The 14,924-nt window shown below is 33.8% G+C and overlaps 1 protein-coding gene across 3 annotated transcripts in view; it reads right to left on the bottom strand.

The window, feature by feature from the left end:
* LOC109833625 overlaps positions 1–4,902 on the bottom strand; it is an 86,448-nt gene extending 81,546 nt beyond the window's left edge. For 2 of the 3 annotated variants that reach the window (XM_020401366.1, XM_020401367.1), the window contains exons 1-9: positions 4,796–4,902; positions 4,462–4,644; positions 4,256–4,363; positions 4,076–4,147; positions 3,900–4,004; positions 979–1,065; positions 388–582; positions 187–312; positions 40–108 (exon numbers count right to left, since the gene is read on the bottom strand). In XM_020401366.1, the coding sequence (XP_020256955.1) occupies positions 40–108; positions 187–312; positions 388–582; positions 979–1,065; positions 3,900–4,004; positions 4,076–4,147; positions 4,256–4,363; positions 4,462–4,644; positions 4,796–4,810 (960 nt within the window). In that variant the 5' untranslated portion in view covers positions 4,811–4,902. The remainder of the gene's footprint in view (positions 1–39; positions 109–186; positions 313–387; positions 583–978; positions 1,066–3,899; positions 4,005–4,075; positions 4,148–4,255; positions 4,364–4,461; positions 4,645–4,795) is intronic. The other variant, XM_020401368.1, reaches the window with a different exon arrangement.

Here is a 14,924-nt window from a genome sequence, read left to right as displayed (position 1 = left end):
AAAAAACCAATTGATGAGCATACTGGAGAAGATGCATACCTTTCTTTTTTCTTTATCAGCAGACACCATCTTTTTCTGAAAATAACTACTCAAAGAAGTATTGATAGCCTGAAATAGTTCTCAAAAAAATTACGATTGAAGATAAAGAAAATATATGATGTTGTAAATATATATGAACACAAATACCTTGTCACTTTCGGGATGATTTTTGAGAAAATTTGCTAAACTATACACTTCGTTTTCACGATCTTCACGGAAATTCTCTGCATTGCCACGGAGATCAAGTTCGGCTTCAACGATTAAGGTAAGAAGCTGCAAAAAGATAAAAGTGTTAGCAACTTAAGCTGAAAGCCTACTTCATGAGAAATTAATGTACTCATATATAACCTCATAATCTTTTTCTGCCAACTGAACTAGCAAAAGCTTTCGAGTATTATCTTGTAGCTTTTGAATATTTCTTGACGTTGCGGTGAGTAACGAATCAAATGCATCCTCCAAGCTAGATAATCGACTACATACAATGAAATACGTATTTACCACTTCGAGGGGCAACCCTTTTGAAATATATTGCAACTTTAAAGCCTGCAATAACCATGGATGAAGTAAACTCTTGAGTCTTGAGTTTTCTAAAACTACAAAACAATGCAAAACAGACACCTCAAAAAATATTAGATAGTACAAGATGCATGATTGAAAAGAATTCATATTTGGGCAAGCAGACCGGATCACGTTCTGAAGGAGGGTAATGCAAGACAAACACCTAAAAATTGAGCTGGACAGAAAATGACCATGAAGATTCATTCCCTATCTTATTCATTTCAACCCAAAAGAGAAATAGAACATGGAGAAAATTCTTAACACCAACTAAACTGTTTAGGGTTAAAGCACTCCTTCCTGACTTTCACCGTAATTTTTCATTTTTATTCTCCTACAGTGCAACAAATTATGGACTTCCACCTTGTATTAATGAAGACTTACCGATGAACGTTGAAGATTTTGGTTTTTGTGTATTTTCTTCATTTCTCTTGCACGATAGGCTCTTACATCATGCAAAAAACAATCAATCTGGAAGAAAAAACAATAGATGGGGTTATTCTCTAAGAGTTGAGAAGTCTAAACAAAGATATTATCAGCATCACCAAATTTATATATAGCACACTCTAAAATGGTATAAAATTTTAGTGAAACTTACACAAAAAATAGCAATGCAGAAGAAAGTCTATACGGCCTTTCAAAACACATACTTTCTTGAGTGCATCAGAATTCTTCTGATGGATTAAATGTAAAAAAAATTCAATCTTTCTCGTTAAAACCAAATTAACTTCAAAGTATACGCAATAGGATTAAAGGTGGTTAGATAATTTATATAACCGTTGTAATTGTAATGTAGAGATCACGCAACACCACTTATAAAGGTTTCCAAAGCATTGCCATTATCGTATCAAATATCAATATAACTAAAGCAGTTCCTCAGCGAGATGAAAAGAATCAGAACCATAAGGTGTCAAAAGCATGTCGTAATGGTAAATTTATGGCACCCTGAAAGTGTTGAGAACTAATCTAGTTCCATGTGAGGTACATTTTTCTTAAACATCAATATCCCCTCCCTTACCAAATATAATATTTGCCCTTTATGAGGGTGTGTGTCAAAGAAGAAACTCGAGACTCTCAACTCCCTTACCAAATATAATATTTGCCCTTTATGAGGGTGTGTGTCAAAGAAGAAACTCGAGACTCTCAATATCAACATTTTTTTGCAACTGAAAGGATAAGGAAGGTTGCAGTAAATGTATATCATTTTGTGAGTAAGAAAAGCAAATGTATACGATGCAAAATGATGTTCTTTGTAAGAAAAACTTGCTAAATGTTTCTTTCGTTTTAGTAGTTGCTCTTATTTTTATACCCTCTTCCTTTCGCAACACTTCTAGATTGCATCCTGACTATCCAAATTTGGTTACTTAAATATTCTGAGTAATGGTACTTTGCTCAGCAATCAAATCAGGATGGGGAGACACAGATTGTTCATATTATTTAATGATGGATGTGGTAGAGAAAGACTACTGCACTGGAGATTAACTTTCAGGGGTTTATACATACATACCCCTCAAATCATCCTTATTTCCAAATTTACCCACCAAATCTGGATATATGTTAGTTAGTTAACACACATTGGATAAAACTAGCTTTTGATGAAATATACCAACTATTCTAGTGGTTCCTATTATAAATTTATTTCTCTATAACTATCTATTTTTAATTAAATCAATTTTAGCGAGAGATGGACAGGGGATCATCCATGACATCCTCATCTTCATCAGTGAGTGTACAACAGAAAAGTCACTGGTGAAAGAGATGGTCCAAACTTTCCAACTAATCCCAACAAAACTCTTCTATGTCTGTACTCAACAAATAGGGAGGGCACCATAACAAGGCTAGACTACACATCCCTATGAATGCTTCTTTGTTTTCTCAACTGTATTATGACTATATTTTCTTTGGGGTTGTATTCATATATAGACCACTAAACAAAATCTCTCTCGCAAATATGTAGTGTTTAATTGCAAGGCTAACATGCAATTGAACTCGATCACTGCTAATCAAACTCAGAACAAATATTCTTCTAAACAAAAGTATTCTTAAAACTCAATTTACCGACAGCCAAAATTCCACTCCGAATTCTAAAAAAATCAACTCATAACTAAACTCACTTACAAGTTGCAACATTTATGATCGAAACCAGCCCCACGGGCATAAACAAAACCATTTGCAATCCTTCACAAGTCACAAGCCCGTATAAATAGCAAATGACTACGCCTTGAAGCTGGAAAAAATTTCATCGAAGTCAAAGAGAGGGAATGCGATGGTTTTCTTTGCCTTCAATCAAAACTCTCACCTTTAACCAATAATTACCGAAATTCATCTTTGAAACTTTCCTCATCTTGTGGGGGAAGGGAATGTGGCCACTGGGCAAGGAAAGGGGTTGCAAACAAACGGAGCGTTGTAGGTTTAGGTTGAAAGGGGCAAACATTAGGAGGGATAGCAGTTAAGTAGATTTGTTGATATAAATTGTGCACTAAGCGTTGAATGATGAGATAGTGGCAAGGTTTTACACATCGGTTATCGAAAATATATCGGACAACCAGAATTCATAGCGGATCCCAGTTATTGAGGATATATTGGGGATAAAGAGTAAAAATCAGTGTTATATCGGTGAGCATAAAAAAATATAATATCCTAAAATAAAATTCTAAGCACATTTAACGAAATATCGAGAGAGGGTCTTCAAGAGAGGTGGTCGAAAGAGGTCTTCGAGGGAGAAATTTACACCGATATATCAGCGCAAATCGGCCAAAAACAATATGCGATAATTTTTTACAAAAATCTTATCGGCCATGGTCCAAACCCCATATATCAATGATAAATTGATAAATCGACCTATATTTAAAACATTGGATAGCGGTAAGTATTATTTAGATTAATTCTTGTAGACATTATATGGTTTCCACAAATCTAATAATGGATTATATATATTCGTAACTTTAGTGACGCTTGGGCATTCTTTCCTGATAGATACGCTGACGAAATAGTCAGGTCTTGCCACTGTTATATCTTGGGAAGTAAGCCGTGGCAATATCAAAACAAAAAGAAGATTATCAAGGGGAAGAGATGATTTGCCATGGCAACAAAGACGCGCTCCAGAGTTATGCTAAGGCTAAATAAGGATACAGTAGATTTCAAAATATACCAAGAGCAAAATAAATTAGAAGTAACTGATTCTATGTTGGTGTGAAGACTCAATAACAAATTATTGCAGGTAGAGGGTAATTACTCCAGCAAATCACTAGACGAAAAACAAGACCCACCATATACTAAATCAAGATAGCATGTGCAGCACATACCATTTCATAATAGTCCTCCCTATTGAGCAACAAAAGCAAAAGGGCCTTATCGCGTCGCAGGCTTAGTTCAGCCTCTTTTTGCAGTTCTCCTATGATTTTATCAGTCTAAAAAGGTTGGATAATTGAACTGGGGATCAATTAAAATTAGATGTAGCCTTTCAGAAGAAGATGCAAACCTTGTCCCGTGCCTGATTAACAATCTCCAACACATCATGTTCAGACTTTCGAAGTTGAGCATCTATCACTTCCTACAGCAATATTCAATTTAAGTAACAGATCGCTGTGAGTATAATTTACGCAAAAAAAAAAAATATATGATGTGAGCTTTTATGATGGATGTTAGTATGTAGCACTACCGGAGGAGTGCCTTCCAACACAGGTTGAAATTTCTTATTAATTTCTGCAGGAAGCTTGAATTGATCCTTAAAGAGAACCACTACATTTCTCCCCATTGATCTATAAACCTGTACACAAATTTCAAAAAAAAAAAAAGAGGGAGGGTCTTCCATTAATTAACACTATCCCAGTTCTTCAGGGATCACATTTTATATGAAGTATATACCTCCTTGTCAATTTCGTTATTGGAGCAGCACGAGGCAATCGATATCCTGACACCTAAAAAATCTGTATTGCGATCGGAATATTCCGTCTCGACCCACTTGTTTAGACTGGCCAGGGATTGGAACTTCCGGGTTAGATATAGCCCTTTTGCACACTTCTCTCTGAATTCTTTACGAAACCGAATCTGCATAACCATCGTTAATACAAAAAAAATTAGTAAATATGAATGTTCTTTGACCACAATAGAAGGAGAATTTTTTTTTTTTTTTTTTGGGCTGGGGGAGTGGGGGGGGTGAGGAGGGGTAATTAAAAAGAAAAAAACAGGGGAGATATACATCGTCGGCTGCCATGCCGTCAAAGATGAAATTTTGGGCTAGGGTTACGGGCTACAGGCGGAAGATAGATTATTATATAGGGAGAGGAATAGACTAAAAAAGTTCCTATCGCCTACTCTACTGTAGTGACAGGTGGTTTAGCCCCTGACGGGTCGGATTCCGTGTGTATTATATCCGTGTGTAAATGGATGTTCCGTGTTCGGCTGATAGGAATTATCAAAGCCAGAAGAATGGAATCAAACCTATTACTTCTAAAATTTTAAACTATCGAATAGCGGAATTATTTTTTATTTATTTAGAATGAATGTGAAATTTTTGTTCTATTCTTATTCATGAGTAAAAGTGTAATTTCATAACCATTTATAATACTTTTTTATTTGCTACATCTCCATTAGGTTTCATCTTGAGTGTCAAAGAAAGAAGAAAAAGTATCTGTTTCGCATTTTACGATTAGAGTTTTTCAAATTTAGTCCCTTAAATCTGACCTATTTTGATATTAGTCCCTCAAATATTTATATATTTTGACATTAGCCCATCCCCTCAAATTGGACTAAGTTGTTGATGTAAGTCCCCCATGTTAACTTTTCCGTTAATAACACACAAAACTATAGTTGGGTTTATTCTAGCACATGATAAGTCCCCCATGTTAACTTTTCCGTTAATAACACACAAAACTATAGTTGGGTTTATTCTAGCACATGATTTTTACCAAAATAGGCTGCAGTTTAATAAAGCTCTCTCTCAATCTCATTCTCTCTCTAGTTATCGCTTGAAAATGGGGGTGGGTTTGGCATAATTTGTGATCTTATACAAATACGCCCAAAATAATTCAAAACATGCCTCAAAATCAATTCAAGTCGCTTGTTTCTAGCTGAGGTGAAGAATCGTCACAAGTATTGGCCGATGTGAAGACATTAAGCAATTGTGGAGGTAAAATTTTGTTATTTGATTTCGCTTGTTTTTAGGGTTTCTAGTCTTCTTCTTTTTAGGGGTTTTCGTTGTGTTTAGGGATTTCTTCATTTTTTAGGGTTTTCAGCTAGTGTAAAGCTGCATTTTGCCCTAATTTATTCTCTAATTTTGTTTGCTTATTGTTAATATCATTGTCTGTTTAGTTTTCCCTTAGTTTTGACCCATTTTCAGTAGATTGTTATGTCAGTGAAATTACATTTTTCAATTAGATGAATTGACTATTAATGAACTCGCTTGTGCATATGATAGATTAACACATTCCTACAAGAAATTGCATAATAATTTTATTGACTTAAAAAGCAAACATGTAGAATTAAAATCCGATCATGAGTTGCTAGCTTCCAAATTTGATGTCATTACAAAAGAAAATGCCATGCTTAAAGAAAACAATGACATGTTAAGTTTGGAAAATAAAAAGTTAACATCCTCTATAGCAAGCTTATCTCATGAAAAAGATAATGCATTGTTAGAAGTAGAAGCTGGTAAAAATAATTTGAATTCATTTATGAATAAATATGTTTGCTCTACTTCTATTGTCAATGCCTCTATGCCTAATGATGAGTTGAATAACAATAAACATCGCATTTCATCTTTAGATTCAACTCTTAACACATGCATTGATAACCATAAGAAACTTATAGACAAGTGTGCTAAATCTAGTGCTAAAACTTCTAAATCATCTACCTACTATGCATACTTGTATAACAATGTTTACAAGTGCTCAATTTGCGATCGTAAATGCCACATTGCTAAATTTTGCTATGATGCACAAAAATCCACTAAGACTAATGCTTTTTGTGCATCTCATAAGGCTTCTTCATCACACACATATGCACATGCATCAACTGCTCATCATAAGCATGCTAATGTATATCAATGTGATTATTGTGGTCATTTTGGCCATTTGGTAAAATTTTATTTTGATTTAAAAAAGAATTCTAGTTTGCCAAATATTTCTAGTAGACAACATGTTTTTAAGTGTGATGTTAGTGGTAGATTTAGTCACTTAGGAAAATTTTGTTTTGATAATGTTTCACATTTGCAAAAAGCTTCAAATAAACAACCTATTTTTGCAAATGAGTCTCGTGCACAACCATTTGGTCAACACAAACCATTTTAACCCTTTCATTGTACTTATTGCAACTGGAAGGGTCGTTTACACAATTTTTGTTTTGATCGTGTTCGTGCATAAAATACGCCCAAAAGGATTCATAACCCTAGGGCTTTGAGCTTAAATGATAGGGGTCATGTCCCTAAATCCTTGGGCACTACAAGTGTTTGGGTGCTAAAACCATTTTGATTTTTAAACAAAGATTTTTAATATTTTTATTTTTTTCATTTCTTAGTTTTGAAAAAAAATTGTTTTATGACTTAAATTTTGATTTATGATTTCATTTGAGTGATTTTTTTTTCTTTTGAAATTTTTTTTCATGATCCTCATGTTTTTCTTTTTTTGATTTCATAAATCTATTTTTATACATGATTTTTATATTTTTGCATTAAGACACAGTCCTTTTAAATGACATATCTATATAAGTTCTCACTATCTTCTTATATGTGAGTTATACTTAGCATGTTTTCTATATCTATGCTTACTCACATGTTTGCCTTAGTATTCATTTCATATTTTCCTTAAGGCTTTTTGATAGGGGAAGCATTTCCCTATTTGTGTTATACTCACCGTGCTTATAAGTAGGGGGAGCCTTCGCTCTCCTCATTCTTTTATTTTTCCCATTTTTTATGTTGCCAAATGGGGGAGAAAATGTGAGTATATTTATATTTATGAGTATTATGCTTTATTGTACATTTATATACTCTTTTGTGTAAATTGTTTGTCATCATCAAAAAGAAGGAGACTGTTAGCCTTTTTGTTTTTATGATATTTAACAAACAATTTATAACTAATATTATTTGTCTAGTGTTTGTGTTTTTTTATTTATTCTAGGCAAATAATATGTTGGAGGTTGGATAGAATTGTGCTTCAACGATCATATCCAATGGAGGTTGGCGGAATATCGGTATGAAGCAATACATTTTAAGTCAAGATCCAAGATCAAGCTTCATCCATAAAGTTTACCAAGAAGAGCTCAATGAATATCTATCAAGCTTGGGTATATTTAGTTTAGGTGTTTATACTTGTGTGTTAATACTTTGAGCTCAATATCACACATACACACAATTCTTGATTTTGAGTAATTTTGACAAAATATTGAGTTATTGGTTTTGGACTTAACAGTCATTATGTATATATTTTATTAATTATATAAAATTATTTTATAAGGTTTTAAAACATTGTTTAACTCAATAGTCAAAAATCAAAAAGTTTATATGCACATGTTCGTGCATGTTCTTGTATGTTCGTGCATGTTTTTTGTAAAACAGATGATTTTTCACAAATTGGAAATTTAATTTGAAAAAATCTTTTTCTAACATATTCTATTACATGTTTATAACCATTTTCTAAAATTTTATCATTTTTGGAGATGATGTAATCGACTTCATGAGATCTAAAAAATCTGTATTGCGATCGGAATATTCCGTCTCGACCCACATGTCTAGACCGGCCAGGGATTGGAACTTCCGTGTTAGATATAGCCCTTTTGCACACTTCTTTCTGATTTCTTCAAGAAATTGTAGTCGAATCTGCATAACCATCATTAATACAAAAAAAATTAGTAAATATGAATGTTCATCGACCACAGTTGAAGGGGAAATAGGGAGGGGGGGGGGGGGGGGGGCAAGGGAGGAGAGGCAATTAAAAAGAAAAAAAAGAAAAAAGAAAGGGAGATGCATACATCGTCTTTCGGGGCTTCCATGCCGTCAAAGATGAAATTTTGGTGGAAGATAGATTATTATATCGTGAGAGGAAGAGACTTTCCTCTTTTTTTAAGTTCGTATTGCCTACTGCCTAGTAGTAGTTGGTGGTTTAGGGCTATGACGGGTCGGATTCTGTGTGTATTATATCTTACCCGACCTACATGTAGTAGTTGGTGGTTTAGGGCTATGACGGGTCGGATTCTGTGTGTATTATATCTTACCCGACCTACATGTTAGGAATCTTGACTCCAAGATTAGTTTGTTTTGATGATAACAAATATTATATATTGTGTGTATTATGTGCTAACATTTGTTTTGCAGTATCAGAGCTATATCAATAATTATATTCAAAGAGATACTCAAGACATAGATGAGTTCAAGGCAAAATGAAGCAAAGAAGAAGATATATTTTATTGTCAAAATATAAATTTATATTTTCTTTGCTTAGAAATTTGTACAAGCCTTGATCACTCACACACATGTACACACATAGTGTTAGAACACACTAACACATGCTTAGTGTGTTGGTTAACTATAGAAATCCCCTATGTTAACCATTAGAATTATAGTTAAAACTTGATTATAAAAACTCCTTATAGCAGAATTTTTGATAAAACTCAAATACATGTTTCTGTTAATTTACAGTATATTCGACTAATAGTGATTATAGTCGACTACTCAAGTGTTTGACAGAAACATAAGTTTCTGTTATTTTACAGTATAGTCGACTAATGTCAACAGTAGTCGACTACTGAACTCAAATTTCATTTTATCAGTTTCTGTCAAAATACAGTGTAGTCGACTAATGGGCTTTGTAGTCGACTACTGAGAAAATTTTTCGAAAACACAAAGTCTGTTTGAACTCAGTGTAGTCGACTAATGTCAACAGTAATCGACTACAGATACAGTTTTTCTAGTTTTCAAAGTTTGAATATCTGACAGTTTATAGCCGTTTTTAAACGTTTTTAAAGTTTAAAAAATTATCTTTTCAATGGCTATAAATAGGTTATTTGTTCAGGAAAATTATAGACTTACATACCCATAAGCTTTGATCTTTGTGCAATTTTTCAAGTGAAATATATTTAGATTTTGTGAAAAAGAGAAGTTTCTGAAATTGCCTCTAAACATTCATCAAATACCTATCATTTAGGCAATTTACAGAGGTTAAAAGAATCCTAAGCCACTGCTGCACTTCACTACACATTCAAGGCTTATAGGATCAATTGTGTTCTTTTTTCAACAAGGATTTCTCTCGGGTTTGAGAGGGTTGATCTCTTGGTTTAGAGATTGGTGTTCAAATTGGCAAGGTGTTTGTCAATTAGTGTTGTAATTTGCAGGGACTTGTAAATTGGTCAGGTTTCCGTTTGATTTTATAAGTTTATTCAAAATCATAGTGAAAACTCTCAAGCGGGATTTGCTTGGGGACTGGATGTACACCGGATTGGTGGAACCAGTATAAAATCCTTGTGTTTGTGATTGTGAGTTTCTGAGATTGCCATTTTTCTTTGCAATTTATAATATACTTTGCATTAATTTTAAAAGAACACTATTCACCACTCCTCTAGTGTTTAAGTGTATCTATTTCAGATCCTACATTTGGTATCAGAGTAAGGTGAAAGATGGCATCAATAAATACATCACAATTCAAAGAGGGATATTCCACACAGCGACCACCTCTATTCGATGGCACGAACTACAACTATTGGAACTGTCGGATGAAGATCTACCTCCAATCTCTTGGCTACAACCTTTGGAACGTTGTAGAGACTGAATTCACAAAGCCAACCACTCCATATACTGAATGGTCAGTTGTTCAAAGGACTAAAGTGAATTTGGACTCAAAAGCAATGAATACTCTATTTTGTGCTTTGGACAAGAACGAGTTCAATCGCGTGTCTACTTGCAATTCAGCCCATCAAATTCGGCATACATTAGAAGTAACACACGAATGTACAAATAAAGTTAAAGAATCTAAAATATCTGTTCTTGTGCGTAGGTTTGAGTTATTCAAAATGAAAGAACAAAAAGAGGAATCCACTCACATGTGCTTCATGGCACAAGAATTCAGAGTTATTAACTCGTTCAGAGTTATTAACTCGTTCAGAGTTATCAACTCGTTCAGAGTTATAAAACTTTCTTTGCAAGTTCTCCACAACGTCAAATCGTGAGGAGGAGATATCGTTCCAGTGAATCAAGATGTTCGAATCGTCAACGGAGAGCAAACTCGATGCGAGCATTCGAGGGAGGCATTCCATCGCCACCGTGAAGAACCCAGACTTAAACAAAGGGGAGAATTCAGATTAATTCTCTTCTCTTTTGTAATCAGAAAATCCAAATTGTAATTGAGATTGAGAGAGTTGTAAACATTCTTTTTCTAAGCAATTAGAGAGAATAAAATCAAACGCAGTTCTTTCAATTTTATTTTACAAATTTTCTAACAAACAGGTACGTTATTACCCCCAAAATACAAAATATATTCTGGATCGCCAATATCTAACTTCAATTGTAACTTCTTCCATTCACCACATTCGCATATGATTTGAACAGCAAATCCTGCTCCTAACATCTCAGTCTCCTTTTGGAAGGTTTCAATATTCATTGTCTCCCTTCCCTCTAGGATCGCCTTGTTGAAAAAATATGCATGTATGCTATGTTAGGAATCTTGACCCCAAGATTAGTTTGTTTTGATGATAACAAATATTATATATTGTGTGTATTATGTGCTAACATTTATTTTGCAGTATCAGAGCTATATCAATAATTATATTCAAAGAGGTACTCAAGACATAGATGAGTTCAAGGCAAAATGAAGCAAAGAAGAAGATATATTTTATTGTAAAAATATAATTTTATATTTTCTTTGCTTAGAAATTTGTACAAGCCTTGATCACTCACACACATGTACACACATAATGTTAGAACACACTAACACATGCTTAGTGTATTGGTTAACTATAGAAATCCCCTATGTTAACCATTAGAATTATAGTTAAAACTTGATTATAAAAACTTCTTATAGCAGAATTTTTGATCTTAGTAGTCGACTAATTAGAATAGTAGTCGACTACTCGTGTATAAAACTCAAATACATGTTTCTGTCAATTTACAGTATAGTCGACTAATAGTGATTATAGTCTACTACTCAAGTGTTTGACAGAAACATAAGTTTCTGTTATTTTACAGTATAGTCGACTAATGTCAACAGTAGTCGACCACTGAACTCAAATTTCATTTTATCAGTTTCTGTCAAAATACAGTGTAGTCGACTAATGGGCTTTGTAGTCGACTACTAAGAAAATTTTCCGAAAACACAGAGTCTGTTTGAACTCAGTGTAGTCGACTAATGTCAACAGTAGTCGACTACAGATATAATTTTTTCAGTTTTTAAAGTTTGAATATCTGACAGTTTATAGCTGTTTTTAAACGTTTTTAAAGTTTAAAAAATTATCTTTTCAAGGGCTATAAATAGGTTATTTGTTCAGAAAAATTATAGAGACTTACATACCCATAAGCTTTGATCTTTGTGCAAATTTTCAAGTGAAATATATTCAGATTTTGTGAAAAAGAGAAGTTTCTGAAATTGCCTCTAAACATTCATCAAATACCTATCATTTAGGCAATTTACAGAGGTTAAAAGAATCCTAAGCCACTGTTGCACTTCACTACACATTCAAGGCTTATAGGATCAATTGTGTTCTTTCTTCAACAAGGATTTCTCTCGGGTTTGAGAGGGTTGATCTCTTGGTTTAGAGATTGATGTTCAAATTGGCAAGGTGTTTGTCAATTGGTGTTGTAATTTGCAGGGACTTGCAAATTGGTCAGGTTAGCGTTTGATTTTGTAAGTTTATTCAAAATCATAGTGAAAACTCTCAAGCGGGATTTGCTTGGGGACTGGATGTACAGCGGATTGGTGGAACCAGTATAAAATCCTTGTGTTTGTGATTGTGAATTTCTGAGATTGCCATTTTTCTTTGCAATTTATAATATACTTTGCATTAATTTTAAAAGAATACTATTCACCACTCCTCTAGTGTTCAAGTGTATCTATTTTAGACCCTACACTACATATCCTTTTCATTTTGGCTAAAGGGGATGTTCCGTGTTCGGCTGATAGGAAAGTATCAGACCCAGAACTAGGAAATCAACCCTATTACTTCTAAAATTTTAAACTATGGAATAGCGGAATCACTATTTTTTTAGAATGAATGTGAAATTTTTGTTCTATTCTTATTCACTAGTGTGAACACCGTGCAAAGCACGACATACGATATATCATTTTTTTCCGCTATAGTAATCCCGATTTTAAATACTATAGTATTTTTTTGGATTTTTTGAATTGCTACAGTATCCCGTCTCTACTACAATTTTCAAAAAATGCTAAAGTATTCTTGTGTGCTACAGTAACAGTTTTTTCAAAAAATTGCTATAGCAACTCGTTCCAAGTAATATTTACTGTAGCATGAATAGTAAACATTGGGTTTTCCTGTTTGTATAGAGGAGTAGATGAGTAAAAGTGTAATTTCATATCCATTGATAATACTTTCTTATTTACTACATCCCCATTGGGTTTCATCTTGAGTGTCAAAGAAAAAAGGAAAAGGATATGTTTCACATTTTACGATTAGGGTTTTTCAAAATTAGTCCCTTAAATCTGACCTATTTTTGATATTAGTCCCTCAAATATTTATATTTTGACATTAGCCCCTCAAATTATATTAAGTTGTTGATGTAAGTCCCATTGTTAACTTTTCTGTTAATAACACACCAAACTATAGTTAGATTTACTCCAGCCACATGATATTTTACCAAAACAGCCTGCAGTTTTATTCAGCCCAACAAAATAACTCTCTCTCTCTTTCTCTAGTTATCGTTTGAAAATGAGGTTTTTTCATAATTTGTGATCTTGTACAAAAACGCCCAAAATCACCCAAAACATGCCTCAAAATCAATTCAAATCGCTTGTTTCCAGCTGAGGAGAAGAATCGCCACAAGTATTGGCCAATGTGAAGACGTTAAGTAATTGTGGAAGTAAAATTTTATTATCTGATTTCGCTTGTTTTTTAGGGTTTCTAGTCATCTTCTTTTTAGGGGTTTTCGTTTCGTTGTGTTTAGGGATTTCTTCATTTTTTTAGGGTTTTCAGCAAGTGAAAAACTGCATTTTGCCCTAATTTATTCTCTAATTTTGTTGGCTTATTGTGAATATTGTTGTCTGTACCGTTTCCCCCTTAGTTTTGACCCATTTTTCAGTAGGTTTTTATGTTAGTGAAATTTTATTTTTCAGTTAGGTTTGTAACTAGTGTCATGTCTTATTTGTCGATGATTTACTTAATTCTTATCTTATTTAATCACTGCCATTGTCAAGATGTGTGTTCATGGTATGTTGAAGTTTAAGGGTTTGGGATTTTTGTTCAAAATGGACAAATTAAGTTCGGAGGAGTATCAATGGCATTATAATTTCTCTTATTGAAATAGCCGTTGATTTTGGAATTTATTGTGCTTTTTATCGTTAGGGAGAAGAAAAAGAGGGGAAAGGGGTTTGGATTTAGGTGTGACTGTTAATGGGTTTTGTCACGTCCCGCTTCCCAAAATACCCGGGAATCGGAACGTGAACAAGCCCGCGACGTATCAGATTGAGAAGAAATATACACTACCATTTTTTTCTTTTTCTTTTCTTCTCAATCCAATACGCTAAGCGTCTAGAATAAATACAACGTGAAGTCACAGGTCCCCGATCATAGTAGCGAAAATATAATAAACAACTCAGAACAGAAAATATACATATCACAACTGAATATCATCCTAGGCATAATATTCGGGTCAGCATGCCCTTATACAAGACTATCTGAAAGAAATGCTAGAAATATAGAATACATCGATCAATAGAATAGAAGGTGCTACAAAAGTAAATGGTGGACTAATAACTAAGCTTCGGCTTCTTCTGCTCGGTCTGCAGAGCACTCCTGCGAGGAATCCTCTAGCTCCTGTACGACTCCGAACTGAAGCTGTCCGTCATCTAAATCTGACATACACCAGAGGAAACAGGTGTACGTCAGTGTGTATGGCACACGACAAGATCCCAAAAGGAAGAATAGAACGGTTGTGCGACCAATGCAATAATGGTAATAACAATGGAAACATGCAACTAAAATACTAATAATCTAAATATAATTTACTACTAGAATAGAATAATCATAATAAATCCAAGGAAATCAACCGAGTAACAAGTCGATCATGCAGCTAGCGATCAGAATAATCATCCAAGTACAGGGTTATACACTAGATGAAATTAATACTTAAAAATCTACAACAAGAGACGTAGTACGTTGAGCGAAATAATCCAAAT

The sequence above is a fragment of the Asparagus officinalis genome, chromosome 3, assembly GCF_001876935.1.
Source record: "Asparagus officinalis chromosome 3, Aspof.V1, whole genome shotgun sequence".
NCBI lineage: Eukaryota > Viridiplantae > Streptophyta > Magnoliopsida > Asparagales > Asparagaceae > Asparagus > Asparagus officinalis.
This window is presented reverse-complemented; position numbering and strand designations above follow the sequence as displayed.